The sequence below is a fragment of the Chiloscyllium plagiosum genome, unplaced genomic scaffold (genome assembly GCF_037043375.1).
Source record: "Chiloscyllium plagiosum isolate Xiang-an unplaced genomic scaffold, Cpla_swu_hap1 HiC_scaffold_26, whole genome shotgun sequence".
NCBI lineage: Eukaryota > Metazoa > Chordata > Chondrichthyes > Orectolobiformes > Hemiscylliidae > Chiloscyllium > Chiloscyllium plagiosum.
The window spans coordinates 12,884,425-12,908,231 of NW_028270164.1; the positions used below are offsets into that span (position 1 = coordinate 12,884,425).

A 23,807-nucleotide genomic window follows, 5' to 3' on the forward strand; every position below is an offset into this window, starting at 1 on the left:
AGAAGCCAATGTTGGCGTGTGAGCATGGGGTTGCTGGATGAACAACAGCTAAAATGTTATTATAGAAGCATCAGAGTTTTGGAGTTTTTATATGCTACGGAAATATATACAGCACTGCACGTACAAGAGCTCATGTTTGTGGAAGGTCTCACTGATGTGCCCAAGGCACCCGAGCAATATTTTACTCCCAACATCTATCCCTCAGTAATATTTTTGTTCACTAAACTATATTACAAAGTGGTATTCTGACTATTAAGAGTGTGAACTGATCATAAACACCAAGTACACCAGCTATTGCTTCTGCAATAATATCTGTCTCCAAACTTCTCCCTTTCAAGTAGACTGCAGACTGTCAGGAACGCACAGTAAACCTTGTGCATTTAATCACTAACAAACAAAATCTTTCATTGTCATTATACTTTAGTTCTGTTCCACAACTTGAACAACAAGAAATGGAATCTCACAATTGCGTGCCAAGGTTCATGAATCAGCTTTCTTCACCAAAAAGGGAAATATCCGATTATTGTTTTACTGAAATGGCCTGTATATGAGTAAGAATGTCTTCCATCTCAGTTTGGATAGGTGGTGAGGAGATCAGGTTTCCTTTAAAGAAACTTCCCTGCAGTTTGAAAATTGACTGCTGTGTTTACCCAAATTTCACCTACATTTCAAACAGTTAAATCAATGTGAAACAAGCTGGGATAATTGTTAAAGGAGTGGTGGAAATGTAGAGAGGTGAAGAAACTTAAGGAGAATATTCCGGAGGTTAGCGAGCAGGCAGCCAATCCTTAAATTATAACTGGAGGTGTGCAGGCTCCTTGGAGGAATGTAGGATGGAGGAAATTACAGATTCAAGGGATGCAGGGTATTGAAATGTATGAAAAACACCAGCTATTCATGCAGCGCCAGATAGGTTTACACGAAATATCAGCTACTTCTCCCTTTGGTGAACAGAAAATGCTCCTCTGATCAGACCTGCAATGCCCCCATAACAATCCAAATTTTGTTAGTAAAGTTTTGAAATTGGCACATGGAGCTTGTACTTGGATTCATAAGGGGCATCAATAAAAGAAGGGTAATCGAAGAGAAACTGCCCCATTGATCCAATCCTGACATTATGCAGCTTCTGAATACCATCAACCACTTCCTCCCCGTGTGCCTTGCTCCCACACTTCGGTCCATCCTGCACAGCCAAGCAGCCTCCTGCAACACAACAGCAGGAGTAGTGGTAGTCATTGGAATTCAGTGTCATCTCAGACATATAATAGCTAGCTGTAGAATCAAACATCCTCTTTCTGTTCCCCAATAAAGTGCCTCTTAGCATCAACCTCAAAGAATGAGGAACATTTATTAAGAACATAGAACATTATAGTGCAATACAGGCCCTTCAGCCTTCGATGTTGCTCTGAACTGTGAAATCAATCTGAAGCCCATCTATCCTACACTATTCTATTTTCATCCATATGTTTATCAATGACCATTTAAATGCCCTTAAAGTTGGCGAGTCTACTACTGTTGCAGGTAGGGCATTCCACGTCCCTGCTTCTCTGAGTAAAGAAACTACCTCTGACATCTGTCCTCCCAGTCCTTTTTTTAAAGTCTATTTACAGACGTGAGCAAAGCTGACTAGACCTGTATTTATTGCCCATCACTAAATGCCCTTGAAAAGGTCATGAGGGTGAACTGAGTCCAGATCCTCGAATTCCCTTCCCTGACAACCTCCCTGGTCCAGCCAACAATGCCCACGTTCTGTGAGTAAATTTTAAAAAGCTGCCTTTTTGAACCACTGCAGTCCTTGAAGTGTAGAGACACCCACAATGCTGTTAAGAAACAAGTTCCAGAATTTTGACCCAGTAAAATTGGAAAAATAGTTCCAGGTCAGGATGGCTGGTGGCTTGGAAGGGATCTCCTTCTCAGGTATTTTCCCACTGCATTAATGATATATTGCTCCTGGTGTTTCTGTCACCTGCAACGTTTTGCAATTGTCTTAAGAGACACCCACCCCCCCACTTCTGAATCAGCGTGACTCTCCTTTCCACATCTTTCAGCACACAGCCTGAGTCAACTTTCCCTTTTGAACAAAAGTTAAGCTTATAGTTTCTTGCTGTGGGAGGAGATCCAATTAACACTGAATAAACTAAATTCACATTGGACTCCAATAGTCAGCAAACTGAATAGATTTTGTCACATTCTTCAGGATTGAGAGCTAAAGGGCCAATGTCAAAACTACAGCACTTTAAGTTCCCTTAAACTCTTACACCCCATGTGTAATCTGTATATCTTTCCCACATTAACCCACATTTCCTCTTTTTGTGATTAACTGTTGCTTTTCCATGTTTCAGGTGCTGGAGAATCAGGCAAAAGCACCATTGTTAAACAAATGAAGTAAGTTTTAACTACTTCTGCTTTTCAGTTTTTTGTTTGAGAAGATACACTGCACTTCTGCAAGCCTGTTCATTGCAAAACTGCACTTCAATATTAAAATGACTCACAGGCATTCCAGTCTGGCATAAGCGTGTACCATTGATTTCTATTTGCTGCAGAGACAGCATTCCCATCCACACTACCAACACATTCATACTTGATTTGCAGTGAACTGTAAGTGCACATTTCCTCCCACATGTACAGAATTCAAATTACTAATTCACAGTTACACAGAGTCTCATACAGCTTCACTCTCAGTTAGATTTAACTATTAACTGCACAGAGATTTGAACTATCAGTTAAAAATGTTATTGAAACATAGAACATAGAAATGTAGGTACGATTGGTCTATTCAGTCCTCAAGCTTGCTCTATTGTTCTAGATCATGACTGATCTATCTACATCAATGCCCTTTTCCTGTGTTATCACACATACTTTAATGCCATTAGTATTCAGAAATCTATCAACCTCTTGCTTGAATATGCCAAGTTACTAAGATTCTACAGTGCTAGAGAATTCCAAAGATTCACTATTACAACCATAGAGTCACAGAGATGTACAGTACAGAAACAGACCCTTCAGTCCAACTCATCCATGCTGACCAGGTAAATTAATCTAGTCCCATTTGCCAGCATTTGGCCCATATCCCTCTGAACCCTTCCTATTCATATACCCATCCAGGTGCCACTTAAATGTAACTATTAGTCTCCTCATCTTCGCTTGATGGCCTGCCTTCATTCCATAGATGTTTCCAGTGGCCTTCCCAAAATGCATCAGGAGAAACATCCATTTTGGATCCACCTTTAAAGAATATTTAAAAGTTCAATGAATGCGCCACTCATTCTTTGAAGCTGTAGAGAATATAAGTAAGAATACACACAAGCATCTCTGTACATAAAAATCATTTCAGTCCAAGATATATCCTGATACAAATATTGATAGATAGGCTTGGCAATGGTGGGATAAAAGTACATTTAATAATTGCTTTGCAGTGAAAATTATTAATGGAATATCTCTGTTCATGAGAGTTTCAACTTTGCTTGCAGATGAATAACTGTGTTGTCAAATTAATGTGGAATGTTAAGACTTAGGCCTTAGGATTCAGGGAGGTGGTGATGTATTGATAAAATCATTGGACTAGTAATCCAGTGAGCTAGGCTCTTGGGACACAGATGCAAAAACCACCAAGGCAACGGGTGGAGTTTAAATTCAGTCAATAAATCAGGAAGATAAAGCTAGTCTCAGTAGTGATGCCATGAAGCTAACATAGATTGTCGTGAAAAACCCACCTGCTCCACTAGTGTTCTTTGGGCAAGCATATGTGCCATTCTCACCTGGTCTGCCCTACATGTGATTCCAGATCAACATCAATGTAGTTTAATTTTAACTGCCCTCTAACATGGCCTGCAAGGTCATTCAGTTCAGGGGCAATTAGGAATGAGAGACAAATGGAAAAACAAAGATAATAAATGACAGCGCTAATTTGTATAACTTCTTTATTTCCTGGGTCTATGCATCAATCATCTTTGAACTAAAATACCATTAGAATTATTTTTAGAAGTTGAATTATGTTTTATTGTCACGTGTACTCAAGTAAAAGAGTACAGGAAGTCAGTAAAAAGTTTGCAATGTGGCCATTCACGGCGTTATCTGAGATACAAGGAACCTAGCTACAAAATCTTAGGTAAAGCATAGAAAAACAAGGAAATAAGTTAAAAGTTCAACATTACAGTTTTTGCCAGTATAAAGTAGTAAATACAAAATAAAGTTAAGAGGTCCAAACTACAATCCTTCTTTAGCCAAGGCTATGTTTACAGAAAAAACAATAAAAGAAACACAATTCAGGTCGATATAGAGAATGAAGCAAATTTCTCAAATAAAAGCAAAATGCTTTAATGCTTTATATCTGAAACAAGTGCAGAGAGTGCTGGAGAAACTCAGCAGGTCTGATAGCAGAAACCCAACAGTGGAGAGAGGAACAGAGCTAATGCTTCGAGTCCAATACCCAACATAACCATGTTGGTTATATTCAAAAGCTGGTTTGATAGATTTCTGAAAACCAAGGGGATTGAGGGACCTAGGTTGAGGTGGGAGATCAGTCATTGAATGGTGGAGCATGCTCGAAGGCCTAATTATTATGTTCTTAGGTGCTGTATAAGGGGAGAAAGAATGCAGGCTGCAAGTAAGAAGGCAGATTGTGAAATCAACATAGATTATGATGCAGGGTCTCCGTTCCAAAGGAAGTATCATAGTTCCAAAACATATTGTCTGTGGAGAAGCATTAGTTATATTGATGAGAATTCACATAGACAGAACCATTGATCAATCAGAGCTCATTAGAACATAAGCTTAGCACGAGGAGCTCAAAACAGGAAGCTGAAACAACCATACCTTTGCTCAATAAATTTACAGAGCATGTTGGCTTTTCTTGTAGAATCATTCATCAGGATGGTTATACTAAGGAAGAATGTTTAGCTTTTATTTCCATCATCAATGGCAACATTCTGCAGTCTATCCTGGCTATCATTCGTGCCATGTCCACCATTGGAATCGATTATGGGGACTCTGCAAATGCGGTGAGTATATATTCTCATTCAAATATTTTATAGAGAAGAACCTTGAAGACTACAGTGCCCTAAGTAATGTTCTAATGTAAGTGGGCAAGAATTGTCCAATATATTGAACATCATATAGCATTTTTACAAAATTTACAGAACGCATGATGTAGCTTTATATAAATACAGGCCTTTATGATGCACATGAACGTTGAACATTGTGGTCATGATGTTTCTCCTTTTGGACCACATCTGAAAGCCAGAGAGTTTGAGGGTGGGAACAACTATCACCTCCCTCCCCCACCCCTAGCTTCCCTTTCTCAGGGAACCCACTGGACTAAACCAGACAGCTGATTGGCTGTCATTAGGTTTTTTTGCCAGAATTATGAAGCTGGAATGAGAAGTCACATCCTGTCTGGAACTGCTGACCAATCATAGTTTGACACATCCAGACGTCAGCACATTAATGTCTGTATGCAACTGGGACATGACCCTCTGGAGCCTCAGATGGGGGACCAGAGATGTGAAAGCTTGGTTTGGGAGTAATTTTGGGTTTCAAGTTAAGGTTGGTGTAGGCGTCCAAAGCAAGGGCGTACGGATGGCTCTCCAACCTCCCCTGGACAGTGTTGCTGTTTTTTTCTTTAATTCACTTTAATAGCATTTATTACCCGGGAACTGAAAGGCTTAACAGGCCACTTCAGAGGGCATTTAAGAGTCAAATACATTCTGGAATCACATGTAGGTTAGACCAGGTAAACTCAGCAGAATAGGACATTAGTTAGATTGGTTTTTACGGCAATCAGCAGTGGTCTGCATTAAGCTAGTGTTTAATTCCAGAATTTTATTAAATACAAGTTTCACCATCTAGCACGGTGGGATCTGATCTTACATTCCTAGTGCATTAGTCTGAGATTCTGGTTATTAGTCCAGTGACATTACTACAATGCTAACTACTTCTCTTAAATTGGTACAAATTGAGGGACTCCCTAACTATAAACAGACCGCCTACCCACACATGTTTCTCATTTAGCTATTCCTCACCTTGCCTGGACCTGAACTAAATGCAGTGCAAGTCTGATGAGGCCCTAAATAGTCATTAACCTGTGCCAGGGTGTCTTAGCCAACTATGGGCCTTTCCATCCAGACATTAATTGCTAAGGTGATGGGAAAAGGGTGGGTATCCCACTTATCGTATTTCCCATTATTTTCCCAGTGCTTTTCAGGAAGGGAAAAATCCCAGTCTGTGTGTTCGTGCCTCAACTCTCACAGTCAGAAAGTACACTGCTCTGATTTCCCCAGTCACTCCTTTCCGCATTGTGTGGAAGAAAATGCACATTCTGGCTCTACCTTTCCAATCTGTTTCTGAATATCTTAGCACTGGACAGGATACACTTAAATTTCATGCAGGTGCTAGCTTTGGAATGTTACCACAGCACTTAAGCTTAATGTCTGACTGGATAATGCTGAATATGGTCCAAGTACACATGATCCTAATAGATCAATAGTGACAATTAGCATGCAACCACTTTCTTATAATGTTGACACATATTGAATTTGTAACTCTTTCTGGAGCCGGTACAGACACGATGGGCTGAATGTATACTGTAAAGTTCTATGATTCTATTCCACATTCATATTGACTAGTCCTAGTTATAAGAAACTCCAAAGAATTAAGAAACACTTCACACAATTGAACTGAGCACAGACCCCAAAGGGCATGTCTTCAATTTGAGAGTTCAAATAAGATTGAGGATTCTTAGCAACTACAGTGCTGGAAAAGCCTCTGGCTATATTTTCTCAAGTAGTCAGTGGTGAATTCCTCTGGTCGCAAGGGCCAGTTTAGACAGTGAAGTGGCCTGTGTTTTGTTTGCATAACTAAAAGGCATGTTAATGACTTCAGGTTGGAAAGGACCATCTTACTATAAATGATCCTTCTGGATATCAACAGCGCTGGGAATGATGCATTTTTGTTTTGAATGAACCTGTTTAGAGATGTAATTACACATTTCTGGAGCAGCATGGACTTGAACCCCGGTCTCCTGGCTCAGAGATAGGGACATTACCACTGTGACTCTTGAGCTGGGAATGGTCATTTACATTCTCCAATTTTCTAACTCATGATGTTGTTCTCGTTTTTGTTGCCAGGAAGCTGGGAGGCAGCTTTTTAATCTTGTGGATTCTGTTGAAGAGGGAACCATGCCGAAGGAACTGGTGGATGTTATAAAGAAGTTGTGGACAGACTCTGGAGTTCAGGCCTGTTTCGAGAGGGCAGCTGAGTATCAGCTCAATGACTCGGCCTCCTAGTATGTCCCAACACAATGGCAATGTCTGGCAAATGTTTTCTTTTTCTTACATTGTAACAGGAATTTACTCAGAATGGATAACTGTGAATTCATCAGGAAGCAATTGGCGATGCCTTACCCTTCCGTTATTACTGGAACAGCTAATGGCCCAGTACCCCAGCTGTACACAACTCAAAATTGGCTTTTGCTTTTCCATGACAAGTAGTAACAGACGTAGAGAGGCTGTTTCCTGTTATGGGAGAATGTAGAACTAAGGGTTACTGTTTAAGTATCAGGGCCACACATTGAAAACAAAGATTATGTAGTTTCTTTCTCTATCAGAGGGAACTAAACTTCAAAACTATTTGTGCAAAGGGAGTGGAAGGAGAGTATTTGAATATTTTTAAAGTCAGAGGTGGATAGGTTCTTAGACTCATAGAGTCATAGAGATGTACAGAACGAAAACAGACCCTTCAGTCCAACTCGTCCATGCCGACCAGATATCCTAACCTAATCTAGTCGCATTTGCCTGCACTTGGCTCAAATTCCTTTAAACCCTTCCTATTCATATACCCATCCAGATGCCTTATAAATGCTGTAATTGTACCATGTCCACCACTTCCTCTGGCAGCTCATTCTATTCACGCACTACCCTCTGCTTAAAAAAGTTGCCCCTCATGTCCCTTTTATATCTTTCACCTCTCACCTAAACCTATGCCTTCTAATTCTGGACCATGTTTACTTATCCTATCCGTGCCCCTCATGATTTTATAAACCTCTATAACGTCACTCCTTAGCCTCCAATGCTCCAGGGAAAACTGCCCCAGCTTATTCAGCTTCTCCCTATAGCTCAAACCCTCCAACTCTGACAACATCCTTGTAAACCTTTTCTGAACTGTTTCAAGGAAGGAAACCAGAATTGCATGCAATATTCCAAAAGCGGCAAAATCAATGTCCTGTACAGCTGCAACATGACCTCCCAACTCCAAGGTCTCTTTGTTCAGCAACACTCCCTAGGACCTTACCATTAAGTGTAGAAGTCCTGCTCTGGTTTGCTTTTCCAAAATACAGCATCTCACATCTATCTAAATTAAACTCCATCTGCCACTCCTCAGCCCATTGGCCCATCTGATCAAGATCTCATTGTACTCTGAGGTAACCTTCTTTGCTGTCCACTACATCTCCAAATTTAGTATCATCTGCAAACTCACTAACAATACCTCCTACGTTCATATCCAAAGAATTTATATAAATAATGAAAAGCAGTGGACCCAGCACAAATCCTTGTGGTACACCACTGGTCACAGGCCTCCAGTCTGAAAAGCAACCCTCCACCACCACCCTCCGTCTTCTACCTTTTAGCCAGTTCTGTATCCATATGGATAGTTGTCCCTGTATCCCTTGAGATCTAACCTTGCTATCCAATCTCCCATGTGGAACCTTTTTGTACACCTTACTGAAGTCCATATAGATCACGTCTACCTTGCTGCCCTCATCAATCCTCTTGGTTACTTCTTCGAAAAACTGAATCAAATTCCTGAGACATGTTTCACCAAGCACAAAGCCACTGTGACTATCCATAATCAGTTCTTGCCTTTCCAAATACATGTAAATCCTGTCCCTCAGGATTCCCTCCAACAACTTGCCCACCACCAATGTCAGGCTCACTGGTCTATAGTTCCCTGGCTTTTCCTTGCCACCTTTCTTAAATAGAGGCACCATGTTAGCCAACCTCCAGTCTTCCTGCACTTCACCTGTGACTATCGATGATACAAATATTTCAGCAAGGGACCCAGCAATCCTCTTGCCTAACTTCCCACAGAGTTCTTGTTAAGCAAGATACTTGAATTGGGGTGGCCAGGTGGCACAGAGACCAATATCGCATCACCAAATCGCTGTTTATTTACACGTGGACTGTGACCAGCTAGCTGAGAGCCAGTCCCTAGAGTGAGGAGAATCCTGTTTATATCTGTCAGCCAAGGCTCCCTGATTGGCCAAAGTTAACAGCCCCAGTCAGGGAACTAATACTCACTGAGATCCACCTGGCTGACTTCATTTCAATCACTACACCAGGAATGCGGATTTGAGGTTAGAATCAGATCAGCCGTAGAGTTACAGAATGTTGGAGTAGGCTTGAGGGGCTGAATGGCCTACTCCTTGTTTGTGAGGACTCTCACATCGTACGTTTTATCTGATTGTGCAAGAGGTAGAGCTCAGCCTTATAAACCAACCCAATTGCTTGGGAAGGCATAGCTGATCCTAACTTTGGGAGATACATTGGATTTGCCAGGATAGTATGGAATAAGTTGAATCCAACCTGACTGAACCATTTTGATTAGCCACATTACACTTAACATTTCTAAATCTATATTTGAGACATAAATGTAAAGCATGTCAGATGTCTGAAGGACAGCAGAATGTATTCATTCATCGTTTCATAAATAGAGTCATAGAGTCATAGAGATGTACAGCATGGAAACAGACTCTTCAGTCCAACCTGTCCATGCCAACCAGATATCCCAACACAATCTAGTCCCACCTGCCAGCACCCGGCCCATATCCCTCCAAACCCTTCCTATTCATATACCCTTCCAAATGCCTCTTAAGTGTTGCAATTGTACCAGCCTCCACTACATCCTCTGGCAGCTCATTCCATACACGTACCACCCTCTGCATGAAAAACTTGCCCCTTAGGTCTCTTTTATATCTTTCCCCTCTCACCCTAAACCTATGCCCTCGAATCCTGGACTCCCCAACCTCAGGGAAAAGACTTTGCCTATTTATCCTATCCATGCCCCTCATAATTTTGTAAACCTCTATAAAGTTCACCCCTCAGCCTCCGATGCTCCAGGGAAAACAGCCCCAGCCTGTTCAGCCTCTCCCTGTAGCTTGGATCCTCCAACCCTGGCAACATCCTTGTAAATCTTTTCTGAACCCTTTCAAGTTTCACAACATCTTTCCTATAGGAAGGAGACCAGAATTGCACGCAATACTCCAACAGTGGCCTAACCAGTGTCCTGTACAGCTGCAACATGACCTCCCAACTCCTGTACTCAATACTCTGACCAATAAAGAAAAGCATACCAAACGCCTTCTTCACTATCCTATCTACCTGCAACTCCACTTTCAAGGAGCTATGAACCTGCACTCCAAGGTCCCATTTTTCAGCCACACTCCCTAAGATCTTACCATTAAGTGTATAAGTCCTGCTAAGATTTGCTTTCCCAAAATGCAGCATCTCGCATTTATCTGAATTAAACTCCATCTGCCACTTCTCAGCCTATTGACCCATCTGGTCAAGATCCTGTTGTAATCTGAGGTAACCCTCTTCACTGTCCACTACACCTCCAATTTTAGTGTCATCTGCAAACTTACTAACAGAACCGCTTATGCTTGCATCCAAACCATTTATGCAAATGACAAAAAGTAGAGGACCCAGCACCGATTCTTGTGGCACTCCACTGGTCACAGGCCTCCAGTCTGAAAAACAACCCTCCACCACCACCCTATGTTTTCTACCTTTGAGCCAGTTCTGTATCCAAATGGCTAGTTCTGGCTGTATTCCATGCGATTTAACCTTGCTAATCAGTCTCCCATGGGGAACCTTGTCGAACGCCTTACTGAAGTCCATATAGATCACATCTGCTGTTCTGCCCTCATCAATCTTCTTTGTTACTTCATCAAAAAACTTAATCAAGTTTGTGAGACATGTATTCCCACGCACAAAGCCATGCTGACTATCCTGAATCAGTCCTTGCCTTTCCAAATACATGTACGTCCTGTCCCTCAGGATTCCCTCCAACAACTTGCCCACCACCAAGGTCAGGCTCACTGGTCTATAGTTCCCTGGCTTGTCCTTACCACCCTACTTAAACAGTGCCACCATGTTTGCCAACCTCCAGTCTTCCGGCACCTCACCTGTGACTATCGATGATACAAATATCTCAGCAAGAGGCCCAGCAATCACTTCTCTAGCTTCCCACAGAGTTCTCAGGTACACCTGATCAGGTCCTGGGGATTTATCCACCTTTAACCGTTTCAAGACATCCAGCACTTCCTCCTCTGTAATCTGGACATTTTGCAAGATGTCACCATTTATTTCCTTACAGTCTATATCTTCCATATCCTTTTCCACAGTAAATACTGATGCAAAATATTCATTTAGTATCTCCCCCATTTTCTGTGGCTCCACACAAAGGCCACCTTGCTGATCTTTGAGGGGCCCTATTCTCTCCCTAATTACCCTTTTGTTCTTAATATATTTGTAAAAACCCTTTGGATTCTCCTTAATTTTATTTGCCAAAGCTATCTCATGTCCCCTTTTTGCCATTCTGATTTCCCTCTTAAGTATACTCCTACTTTCTTTATACTCTTCTAAGGATTCACTCGATCTATCCTGTCTATACCTGACATATGCTTCCTTCTTTTTCTTAACCAAACCCTCAATTTCTTTAGTCATCCAGCATTCCCTCTAGTTACCAGCCTTCCCTTTCACCCTGACAGGAATATACTTTCCCTAGATTCTTGTTATCTCATTTCTGAAGGCTTCCCATTTTCCAGCCGTCCCTTTACCTGCGAACATCTGCCTCCAATCAGCTTTTGAAAGTTGATTGGCATTGTTTTGGAAATTCTTTTCAGACTAAGTTTTTTATTCCATAGTGGCAGGATCAGGTCACTGATCATAATGACTTTTGATAGTAGCACAGCTGAATGTGTGAAGTGCAACACCTCTCCTAATAGTGGTTAGCTGTAATGTGCACTTAGGCGTTGCTTACTTAAGCAAGTGAACCCAAATGCATAGCACCCAAGGGACGATGCTGTAAGTACATAAGGTTTAATTAAGCATGAGTTGTGTAAACATCTTTTCATAGTCGGAACCCATGTGGTTTCCTTTTTACACTGTAACAGTATTGAGGATGTTCTCACGTCAGAGTAGGAAATAGACTGCCAGTTAGTGTTATTGTACGCAATGTGCCTTTTTCTTGTGAATTTAACCTTTTCTCTCAAATTTATGTCTTAAAGTTATAAGATCTTTTCTTAAGTGGAATGATTCCCTTTGTTTTTAGCACCTGTTATTACGTTTAACTGTGGAATCATAAGTTTTTATTGCTCGCTCATGAGATGTGGACATCACTGGTTAAGCTTCAATTATTGCCCAGCTCTAATTGCCTTTGAGAAGTTTGACGAATACATTTACTTCATGATCTGGAAAATGATATTCAGCACAAAAGCACCAGGCCCTTTTTCATTAAAGAGTGGTATTAGCCACCTCCTTCAATCTTTCAATCCCTTCTGATTCTTCAATATATCTGATTATTCATGAACATAATTAAAACTATCTCCTTCAATTGACTTCCTGGAAACTGAGTTTACAACTACTTTCTTCTTTGAAAACATTCTTTTTGACTGCTGTATCTAATTCTTACTTTCTTATTTTAATATACGTCACATGGTTTTGGAAACATTCAACATAGTTACAAATTTAGATTAATTTTGTCAATGTTCCTCTTAACTTTAAAAACATTTTTGTTTTTACATTGAAGTATCCTCCTGATCTTGGTTCAACTAATCATGCTCTCCCCTATATCTCATATCTGGAATCATCCTCTTGCGATGATATAACTCACTAGAGGATAATGTATCTACTCTAATGAGCTGAGGTTTAATCACTTCCTTTAAATTACTTCTAATTGTTCACCTTTTTAAATTTTAACAATTTTCTTTCACAATAGTTCACTCACGTGCTGGTAGTAATAATATAATCACTTTTGAATGATGTTAACTTAAAAGATAATTAGTTTCAATTCCCAATCTGGAGGTGTTTTACATTTCTGTGCTTTGGGAAAATTCATTCTGTCAGAGAATTAAAATAGGTTATTGTGCATCAAGAAAGAACATTGATTTCCATACTATGTTTCATAACCTAAAGTATGTCCATCATCTATAGGGCACAAGTCAGAAATGTGATAGAATACTCCCACTTGTCTGAATGTGGGCGGCTCCAGCAATACTCCAGCAGCTTGACATCATCCAGGACAAAGCAGCCAGCTTGATTGGCACAAACATCCACTCCCTCCACCATTGACACTCAGCAGCAGTGTGTACAATCTACAAGGTACAGTGCAGAAATTCACTGAAAGTCTTTAGACAGCACCTTTCAAACACACAACTACTTCCATTTAGAGGGACAAGGGCTGCAGATGCATGGGAACATCACCAACTCTAAGTTCCTTTCCAAACCACTCACCATCCTGTTCCTCTGTTCCTGTGCTGTCGCTGGGTGAAAATCCTGGAATTCCCTCCATCAGGATATTGTGGGGCTTACCTGAAACATGTGGACTTCAGTCGTTTAAGTAGGTACCTCATCACACCTTCTCAAGGGCAACAAGGGACAGGCAATAAATGCTGGCCCAGCCAGTAATCTCCATCTCCCACAAGTAAATTAAAATAAACCTTAAGATGTCCCAAAGCACTTTACAGCCACTTAAGTATTTCTGAACAGCGTAACTGCTCTGATACAGGAAAATATTGCAGTGAATTTGTTCACAATATGGTTCCACAAACAGCAATGTGAGATAAATAGTCAGATAATCTTTTTCTTTCCTGATGCTAGTTGAGGGATAGACATTAGCAGGAATGCTAGGAGAACGACCAACCCCTTGTTAGGTATATTTTACATCAACCTGTAAAGATGGAATAACACTTGAATTCTCACCCAGAAGGCAGTGCTGGCAGCTGTACTGCTTCACTGCAATACTGGAGTGTCAGTCTACAGCTGGTGCTCCAGCCACTGAAGTTCAGATTTCTGATTCCGGATAAGAATACTGACACTGCAATGCAGTTGACCTTTGAGCATCAGTCAACGTTCACGAAAAAGTGACATAAAAGCATAGGATGTAGAAGAGTAAGGCAATACAACCAACTCTTCTGTTAGTTATATCCCATGCCCACCAGTTTACAGGACATGATGTGCTGAAATCAGCAGAAATCTATCACACTGAGTCCCCATCGCATTTGAAGATGACGATATTTCTCAACAGGTTTTGCACCAGTTGTTACACCTTCAGAATCAGGAGTGGTATTGTTAGAGCAAACATAGGGTCTCAGCAGGCCTAACAGCATCTCTGAAGAAGTCATACCAGTTTGAAATATTAACTCTGTTTTCGCTCCGTACATGCTGCCAGACCTGTTGAGTTTCTCCAACGTTGTTTGTGTTTGTTTCAGTTTTCCAACGTCTGCTGTATTTTGCCTTTATTTGATTATTATTACGGCATTTGGTTTTAACTATACAGTGAGCAGTTATGAATCGAGATTGTATAGGAATGTGATTCTGTTCTCTCTGTCAGCTACTTGAATAACCTGGACAGAATCACTGCTGCTGGTTACATTCCAAATGAGCAAGATGTCTTGAGATCCAGAGTTAAGACCACAGGTATTATTGAAGAACAGTTTTCCTGTCAGGACCTGCACTTCAGGTAAACAGCTGCATTGTTTTAGAATTTAGCCTACATCTCCTGTAATGTGATTACAATTGTGAGTTGTAGTACCACGCCCACCTAGCAATGTTGCCCAGACTCAATGAATCAACTGAGACCTTTATTGAGTAAGCGTTCTACCGTGGCTCATTGTTTCATGTCTTATGGCTTCCTAAATTTGCAGAATTTTGTAAAAAATTTCAGAAATTAGAATTATTTGCATAACTCTCCTTGCTCTGTGTATTTAATTTCAACACAAAGTTAGATTTACACTTTATAAAATATTTTTGGATGGTGTGAATCTTGAAAGCCTACGGGGTTCATTGTCTGCATAGCTGTACAAGATGTACACTTTAAAAACAATTCATTTTCATCAAGTTGAAGGGTGTTAGTGCCAGAGAATTGAAATGTATCTGCAGCTGGAACAATTATGAAGTGACATTCCTTCTTAGGTTCTTAAAACGGTGAAGCAGCTAATGTATTAATTTCTGCTCAAACCTCAGAATGTTCGATGTTGGTGGACAGAGGTCAGAGCGGAAGAAATGGATCCACTGTTTTGAAGGAGTTACCTGCATTATTTTCTGTGGTGCTCTTAGTGCATATGACATGGTGCTGGTCGAGGACGATGAAGTGGTATGTAATTTAATTGTGTATTCACAAAATCAATCCCATGGGATAGTTTAAAACAAAAATAGGAGGATTTAAAATCTCTCGTGTAGTACCCTAACATTTTGAAATCCTCATAAGAGAAGCCGAGAAGTCTCAGGTGGATTTATTGGGCAAAAGAACTGGCAAAATATCTTTCTTCCATCAGAAGATCAGAAATGAGGACGTTTGCCAAGATATTACAATGCTCAGCACCATTCATGACTCCTCAGATACTGATGTAGTCTATGCTCAAAGACCTGGATCAAGACCTGGATAATACTCAGACTTGGACTGACAAGTAATAAGTAACATTCGCATCACACAATTGCAAGGCATCTCCAATTAAAGACAATCTAAACACCATCCTTTGACATTCAATGGTGTTATCATAATTGAATCCCCCCACTATGAACATTCGTGGCTATGATTCAGCAGAAACTGACCTGGACTTGCTGTATAAATATAATGACAACCAGCCAGAGGCGAGGAATATTGCAGTGAATAACTCACTTCCTTACCCCAAAATCTGGCCACCATCCAAAATCTACAAGTCGGGAATACTCCCCACTTGCCTGGATGGGTGCAGCTCCAACAATATTCAGAAGCTTGACACAATCCAGGACAAAGAAGCCCACTTGACTGCCACAACATCCACAAGCATCCACTCCCTCCATCACCAATGCTCGGTAGCAGCAGTGTGTACTATCTATAAGATGCACTGTGGAAATTCACCAATGTTCCTTAGACAGGACTTCCAAATCCACGAGAACCTCCACCCTGAAGGACATGGGAACACCACGACTTGCAGGTTCCTCTCCAAGCCACTCCCCATCCTGACTTGGAAATATATCACTGTTCCTTCACTGTCACTGGGTCAAAATCCTGGAATTCCTTCCCTAAGGGCATTGTATGTCAACCTACAGCACATGAACTGCAGCGGTTCAAGAAGGCCTCTCAAAACCACCTTCTCAAGGGCAACTGGGGACAGGCAATAAATTCTGTCAGCCAGCAACGTCCACATCTCGCAAGAGAATACAAAGGCTATAGCCACTTTCTGTGCTATAAGATTCTAAAATTCAGATCCTTTTAACAAATGACAGCATATTGAAGCACAAGAATGGATATATTTGCAAGGACATGCATTTTCTAGAGAATGTACCACATAATACTCGAGTAGCAGTCCAATTTTTCAGACTACTTTTTAAGGTTAAATTTATGGGGTCAACTATTACATGGATCCTACTTTTGAGGGGCTGAAATTCATGCCTGATAAAATTCGCAGAAGCCCAATTGATCTCTAAACAAATAAAGAAAAAAAAAACACAACAAATTATGGTAATCACAAGATAAAGACAACAGAAACAAAAAAAACAATGGTAAGCTTCTATTTATATATGCAAAAAGTGAAATACAAGTATAATATGGCTTTAAATCAGAATTACTAGTATATGTTAGATCTTAAATTAAACATCATTAAATTAAACAAAAGTTCATTCAACTCCTGCAAAATCACACTGTTCAATATCTTCAGCACTGGACAAAGCTTCATAATCATCAGGAAGAATGATATCTTCATATGGATCCTCTTCATCTTCACTGCCTGTAGTTAGACATAGCACATCATCCACTTCTTCTTCTTCATCTATGTTATCCATAGATAATCGTCTTCTGTACCGTCCAATGCATTTGAAATTCCACATTTCACGAATAGTTTGAAAATAGTGTCAGCTTCTATTTCCTTTCATGAATTAACGATCCATTCACAGACCATGGCAGTGATGGAACTCACATACTGCCTCCATTTGTTATGTTTTTTTCTCCATCATGCATCCAGTTGTTCCACTTCATTCTCATCATATCCTTAAATGGTTTATCAATACCAACATCTGTTGGTTGCAAAACACTTGGAATTCTGCAGGGAATTACAGCTACGCTGCTGTTATTTGATCGGATGTTAGCAATAACATTCTTCACTCGATGTGATCCAAACTTGTTCCAGACGAGCAAACTTTTCCTTGTGTAGTCCTCCAAGTCGTAAGTTCCAAACTTCCTTTATCCATTTTCTACACCCACCTTCACCCATCCAGCTTTGTGGATGTATATGGACAACAATTCCTTTTGAAATTTCTCCTTTGGCAAAGCTTTTCTCTTAAAACCAGCCATTGATTTTAACTTAGTGCCATCAGCCATGCAAGAAAGAACTAAAGCAAACCTACTTTTCTCATGGCCAGTGGTTCTCACCAATACTGTTTTTTTTGCCTTTTGGTTCACAGTTGGATTCTCTGGTATGTCTAGAGTAATAAGCATTTCGTCCATGTTTCCAGTGCAAGGTAACTTGTAGCCTTCCTTCTGCTGATTTTTGATTACAAACTGGTGAAACTGTAATATCTTATCTTCTGTTTGAGCAGGCAGCTTTTGTGTAATCTGAGTTCTCTGCCAAAGTACTAAGAAGTTTTATGAAACTTCTCATGAAACTTGTGCCCCATCCAGCACGTCTTAAAACCCGAAATTCCATCCTTCTTTGATTCTTTTTGCGCATGGACTCAGATGGCTTCATGACTAACACATTTTCCATGGTGAGAATTTTTAACTGTTATTTTCAATTGTGGCCACTTGCTCGGTTTATCTCTGTTGGCAGACTTTCGTTTTGGCATTGTCTAAAGTTGGTTCCATATCTTTCTCCAGTCTCTCAAAGGTTTCTCCGAAACACAAAATTCTTTTGCTGCTACAAAGTTATTTGTCTTCTCTGCAACTTCAATACCTTTCAGTTTAAACATTGCTATATATTCTTTGTTTTTTTCTGGAGGGCATTTTTACACAAAATGATGAAAAACTTTCAAAACCTCACCTGACTCTTTTGTATTGAATTGGTGTGAATTGGAATCAAACCACATAATAGCACAAAAAAAACTTCATTTCGTCATTGTAACATTTATGTACAGGATAATACCTTGACTCACAAATGTTGACCTGTTATCTGTGAAGACCTAGGGTCGACTTTTACATGAGATATATGGAAAATTCCAGATTTTTTGGCCAAAAATTGGGGGGGGGGGGGGGAGGGTGGCTGACTTTTACATGAGATCAGCTAGGTAAAAACAAGGACTGCAGATGCTGGAAACCCGAGTCTGGATTAGAGTGGTGCTGGAAAAGCACAGCAGGTCAGGCAGCTCCCTGCTCCTTGGATGCTGCCTGACCTGCTGTGCTTTTCCAGCACTACTCTAATCCAGACTTTTAGATGAGATCGACTATTACTCGAGTATAGACAGTAATTGAATGAGATGAGGTTCAGTGAGACCAAAGTGGATACCAATTGAGTGGTGTCAGTTCAAAGCGGGTCCTGAGCTATTTTCATTAGTGCCTTTCTGCCTATGACTGAAATGTGCTGAATTTAATGTAATGCAATGTCAAATAAATGGCTATATCTCAGGTTCATTCGGTGCAATGTCATGAAGCATCTATGTCTCAGGTACAATCATTGCTGTGTTAATTGTTTGAGCTTCATCTGGAAGAACTGTGAGTAGAATGTGCAAGGATGAATTCAGAGTTTATTTTACTCCATCAGACATTCAATCAAATAATAATCACTCTGTCACTGTGCTAAATTTCAGTATAGGTAAAAGCCACTGTAGGATCTGATGTACCAAGGACAGATGTCTCATAAAATTGGCCCTGCTGATTACTGAGCAGTCATTAAGAAAACTTACTCAAAATAAATATGACAGGCATAAAAACAAAGCATGGGGAATATTCAACATGCATTCAGGCATTTAGTATCTGTACTTTTTTGGCTTGGCAGAAATTGCTTTCATGTCAAATTGCAAATGAATGTTCTATTAAAAGCTGGTCCAACATGTATTATTTGAATTTTGATTAAACATCTGTGGAAAGCTTCATCTCAGTTCATGACCTACATCACTGATGAATAATTAACATTCTGAGGAATTTCCTGGTGAATAATGAATCTCATATTAGGGGAATAAATTGAAGAACGATGAAATGCAAACCACTGAAAGAAACAAACACAAAGATTGTTGGAGAGATTCAGCTGGTCTGGCAGCATCGGTGGAGAGAAAATAGAGTTAACTGTTCAAGTCCACTCATCCTTCTTCTTTGAGTTCGGAAAAAGAGTCACTGGACTCCAAACGTTAACTCTGTTTCTCTCTCCACCGATGCTGCCAGAATTTCTCCAGCAAATTTTGCTTTTATTTGACTTATCTTCAGAGAACTGACTCACACATATGTTCAGAATTCCCTTCCCTCCTGGTGGCGAAGCTCCCAAACTAGCTCTCAATCCCCAATTATTTTTATTATTTTATTGTTGGCTGCACAGCTTTCAGTTGCCTGGGTCCCACATTCAGCAATTCAAAACCTCTCTCATTCCCAAACCTCCCATTTCTCTGCCTCCTCCCCAAGACATTTCTTTAAAGTTGATTGAGCTGTTTTCACCTGTTGTATATCTCCTTATATGGCTCATGTTTCATTTTGTTCAATTTACTTTTCCCCAAAGGACTTTAAAGACATGATACAAATGCAAGTTGTTGTTGCTGCACCTCTCTGTCATTTGGAGACTTCATCTAATTTGAGACAAATTGGGTCCCAGTAAAGTTGTTGATGTCAAAGTCAAATCACACGTAGAAGACATCTTTACGTTGGATTGCAGGTGCATTCAACTCAAAGAAGATACGTTTAATAATTAGCAGCAAATCCATGAGAATTAAAACCACAGAGTACCTAATGCTGAAATGGAGGAGAAATTGTGTGATTAATGGGGAACTGAATTTCCTGTTATGATTCAGACTCTACCTTCTCTGATGTCTGGGGAGTATCTTTTGAAAGTGTCACGGGATGTGGGTGTTATTGGCTAAGCCAGGACACTCCTAATTGCTCTTGAGGAAGTGGTGCAGGGCTGCCATTTGAACTACTGCTGTCCATTTGGTGTAAGGGTACCCACAGTGCTGTTAGGTAGAGAGCTCGACGTGAATGAGGCAGTGAGAAAGAAGGAATGGCAATAAAGGTCTAAGTCAGGTTGTTGTGACTTGGGGGGATACTTGCAAGGAGTGGTGCTCCTATGCGTCTGCTGCCTTTGTTCTTCTCCACCACAGAGGTCATAGGTTTTGCAGGGGCTCTCAAAGAAGCCTCAGTAGCTTGTTTTAGTGCACCTTGTAAATGGGTGCAAACTGCTGCCAACATGTGTCAGTGATGAAGGGAGTGAGTGTTGAAGGAAATGAATGTCGTCCCATTCAAACATGCTGTTTTGTGAATGAATTCAAAGCTGCATGCACCCAGGCACGTGGGGAGATGGAAGGTGAGTTACTGAGCTTAAGAGCTCTTAACCTCTGGCATCTCTTATAGCTACAGCACTTTCATGGCTGGTCCAGTTCTGTTTCTGGTCAATGGTAATTCTCAGGATGTTAATACTGCGAGGACTCAACAATGGTAATGTCATTGACTGTCAAGTAGATAATACTCAATACTTTTACATTGCAGAAAGAACTGTCTTCCTTCAATATCCTAAGCAAAAATTAATCCAAATGATATCTATTTTAAACTCCCTCACCTCGAGTTTCCCTGCCTATTAATTCTTAATAGAATCATAGAGTCATAGAGATATACAGTACAGAAACAGACACTTCAATCCAACTCGTCCATGCCGATCAGATGTCCTAACCTAGTCTAGTCCATTTGCCAGCACTTGCCCCATATCCCTCTAAACCCATCCTATTCATATACCCATCCAGATGCCTTTTAAATGCTGTAATTGTACCAGCTTCCACCACTTTCTTGGCAACTCATTCCATACATGCACCACCCTCTGCATGAAAAAGTTGCCTCTTAGGTCCCTTTTATATGATTCTCCTCTCACCCTGAACCTATGCCCTTTAGTTCTGGACTCCCCAACCCAGGGAAAATACCTTGTCTGTTTATCCTATCCATGCTCCTCATGAAAACAGACCCATCTTATTGAGTCTCTCCTTATAGCTCAAATCCTCCAACCCTGGCAACACCCTTGTAGATCTTTCATGAACCCTTTCAAGTTTCTCAACATCCTTCCAATAGGAAGGAGACCAGAATTGCATGCAATCTGCCAAAACTGACCAAACCAGCATCCTATACAGCTGCAACATGCCATCCCAACTCCTGTACTCAATACTCTGACCAGTAAAGGAAAGCATACCAACGCCTTCTTCACTATCCTATCTACCTGCGATTCTACTGTCAAGGAACTCTGAACCTGTACTCCGAGGCCTCTTTGTTCAGCAACACTTCCTAGGACCTTACCATTAAGTGTATAAGTCCTGCTAACATTTGCTTCCCAAAATGCAGCACCTCACATTTAACTAAATTAAACTTCATCTGCACTCGTCAGACTACTGGTCCATCTGACCAAGATCCTGTTGTACTCTGAGGTAACATTCTTCGCTGTCCACTACACCTCCAATTTTGGTGTCATCTGCAAATTTACTAACTGTACCTCTTATGTTCTTATCATTTGACCTATCATGTGTTTTGACTCCTGAATTCCAAACCCTATCTCATGGCAAAGGTCCTGAAGAATTCTTGATTTCATACAGGAGTCAGCAAGGAACTTGGCTAAACTTCATCCAGTGATCCCCAGCATCAAAGATGCCAATTTGATTCACTCCATGTGATATCAAGAAACTGTTGGAGGCACTGGAAACTGCAAAGGCTATGCCACATTCCGGCAATAATATTGAAGACTTGTGCTCCAAACCTTGTTTCAGCACAGCTATAGCACAGGCATTTACCTGACGATACAGAAAACTGTCCAGGAAAATTTCCCAGTCTACTCTTGACCATCAATAAAGTGATGAAAAGTATTCATCAACAGTGCTATCAAGCAGCACCTGCAGAGCAATAACCTGCTCACTGATGCACTTTTTGGGTTCCACCAGGACCACTCAGCTCCTGCTCCCATTACAGCCTTGGTTCAAACATGGACAAAAGATTTGAATTTCAGTGGGAAGGTGAGAGTAAAAGCCCTTTACATCAAGGCTGCATTCGACTAAGTGTGGCATTAAGGAGCCTTAGTAAAACTGGAATCAGTGGGCAAATTGTCCCTTGCTTTGAATGATATCTGGCACACAGGGAGATGGTTGTGATTGTTGGAGTTCAGTCATCTCAGCTCCAGGATATTTCTTCAGGAGTGGCTCAGGGTAGAGTCCTAGATCCAACCATCTTCAGCTGCTTCATCAATGACATTCTGTCCATTATAAAGTCAGAAGTGGGGATGCTCACCGATGTTCACAGAATGTTCTGCACCATTTGTGACTCCTCAGATACTGAAGCAGTCCATATTCGAATGCAACAACACCTGGGCAATATCCAGGTTTGGGCTGACAAATGGAAAGTAAAGTTTGCACCATGTAAATGCCAGACAATATCCATCTCCAAAAAGAGACAAAATAACCACCCCTTGACATTCAATGGTGTTATCATCATTAAATCCCCCACTATCAATGTCCAGGGGCATTATCATTGACTAGAAACTCAACTGCAATATATGTAAAAAACACACATACACACACACACAGTGGCTACAAGAGCAGGTCAGAGGCTCAGAATACTGCAGCAAGTAACTGACCTCCTGACTCCGCAAAGACTGTCCACTACTTACAAGGCACAAGTCAGGGGTGTGATGAACTACTCCCACTTATCTAGATAAGCACGGTTCCAACAACACTCCAGAAGCTTGACATCATCCAGGACAAAACAGCCCACTTGATAGGTTCCACACACAGAAACATTCACTTCGTCCACCATTGATACTCAGTAGCAGCAGTGTTTACCATCAAATGATCAACTTGGAAATTCACCAAAGATCCTTAGACAGCATCTTCCAAACCTATGACCACTTCCATCTACAAGGACAAGGACAGCAGATACATGACGACACCACCACCTACAAGGTCCCCTTCAAACTTCTCACCATCCTGATTTGGAAGTGTTTCGGTGTTCCTTCACTGTTGCTGTGAAAATCCCTGAATTCCCTCACTATTAGCATTGTGAGGCAACCTACAGAAGGGTTTGGACAGGTTAAGAGAATGGGAGAAGACGTGTCAGATGGAGTACAATGTAGGAAAGTGTGAGGTCATGCACTTTGGTAGGAAGAATCAAGGCATAAACTATTTTCTAAATGGGGAGAAAATTCAGAAGTCTGAAGTACAAAGAGACTTGGGAGTTCAAGTCTAGGATTCTCTCAAGGTAAACTTGCAGGTTGAGTCAGTAGTTAGGAAAGCAAATGCAATGCTGGCATTTATTTTGAGAGGACTTGAATATAAAAGCAGGGATGTACTTCTGAGGCTCTATAAGGCTCTAGTCAGACCATATTTGGAGTATTGTGTGCAGTTTTGGGCCCCTTATCTCAGGACGGGTGTACTGGCCTGGAGCATGTTCAGAGA

At 40.8% G+C, this 23,807-nt stretch overlaps 1 protein-coding gene across 2 annotated transcripts in view; it reads left to right on the plus strand.

Moving 5' to 3' along the window:
* The window catches only part of LOC122563057 (guanine nucleotide-binding protein G(t) subunit alpha-2), a 61,418-nt gene that overhangs the window by 27,844 nt on the left and 9,767 nt on the right, over positions 1-23,807 (plus strand). For both annotated transcript variants that reach the window (XM_043716408.2, XM_087973489.1), the window contains exons 2-6: positions 2,343-2,385; positions 4,859-5,000; positions 7,125-7,282; positions 14,608-14,736; positions 15,240-15,369. In XM_043716408.2, coding sequence (XP_043572343.1) covers positions 2,343-2,385; positions 4,859-5,000; positions 7,125-7,282; positions 14,608-14,736; positions 15,240-15,369 — 602 coding nt within the window. The remainder of the gene's footprint in view (positions 1-2,342; positions 2,386-4,858; positions 5,001-7,124; positions 7,283-14,607; positions 14,737-15,239; positions 15,370-23,807) is intronic.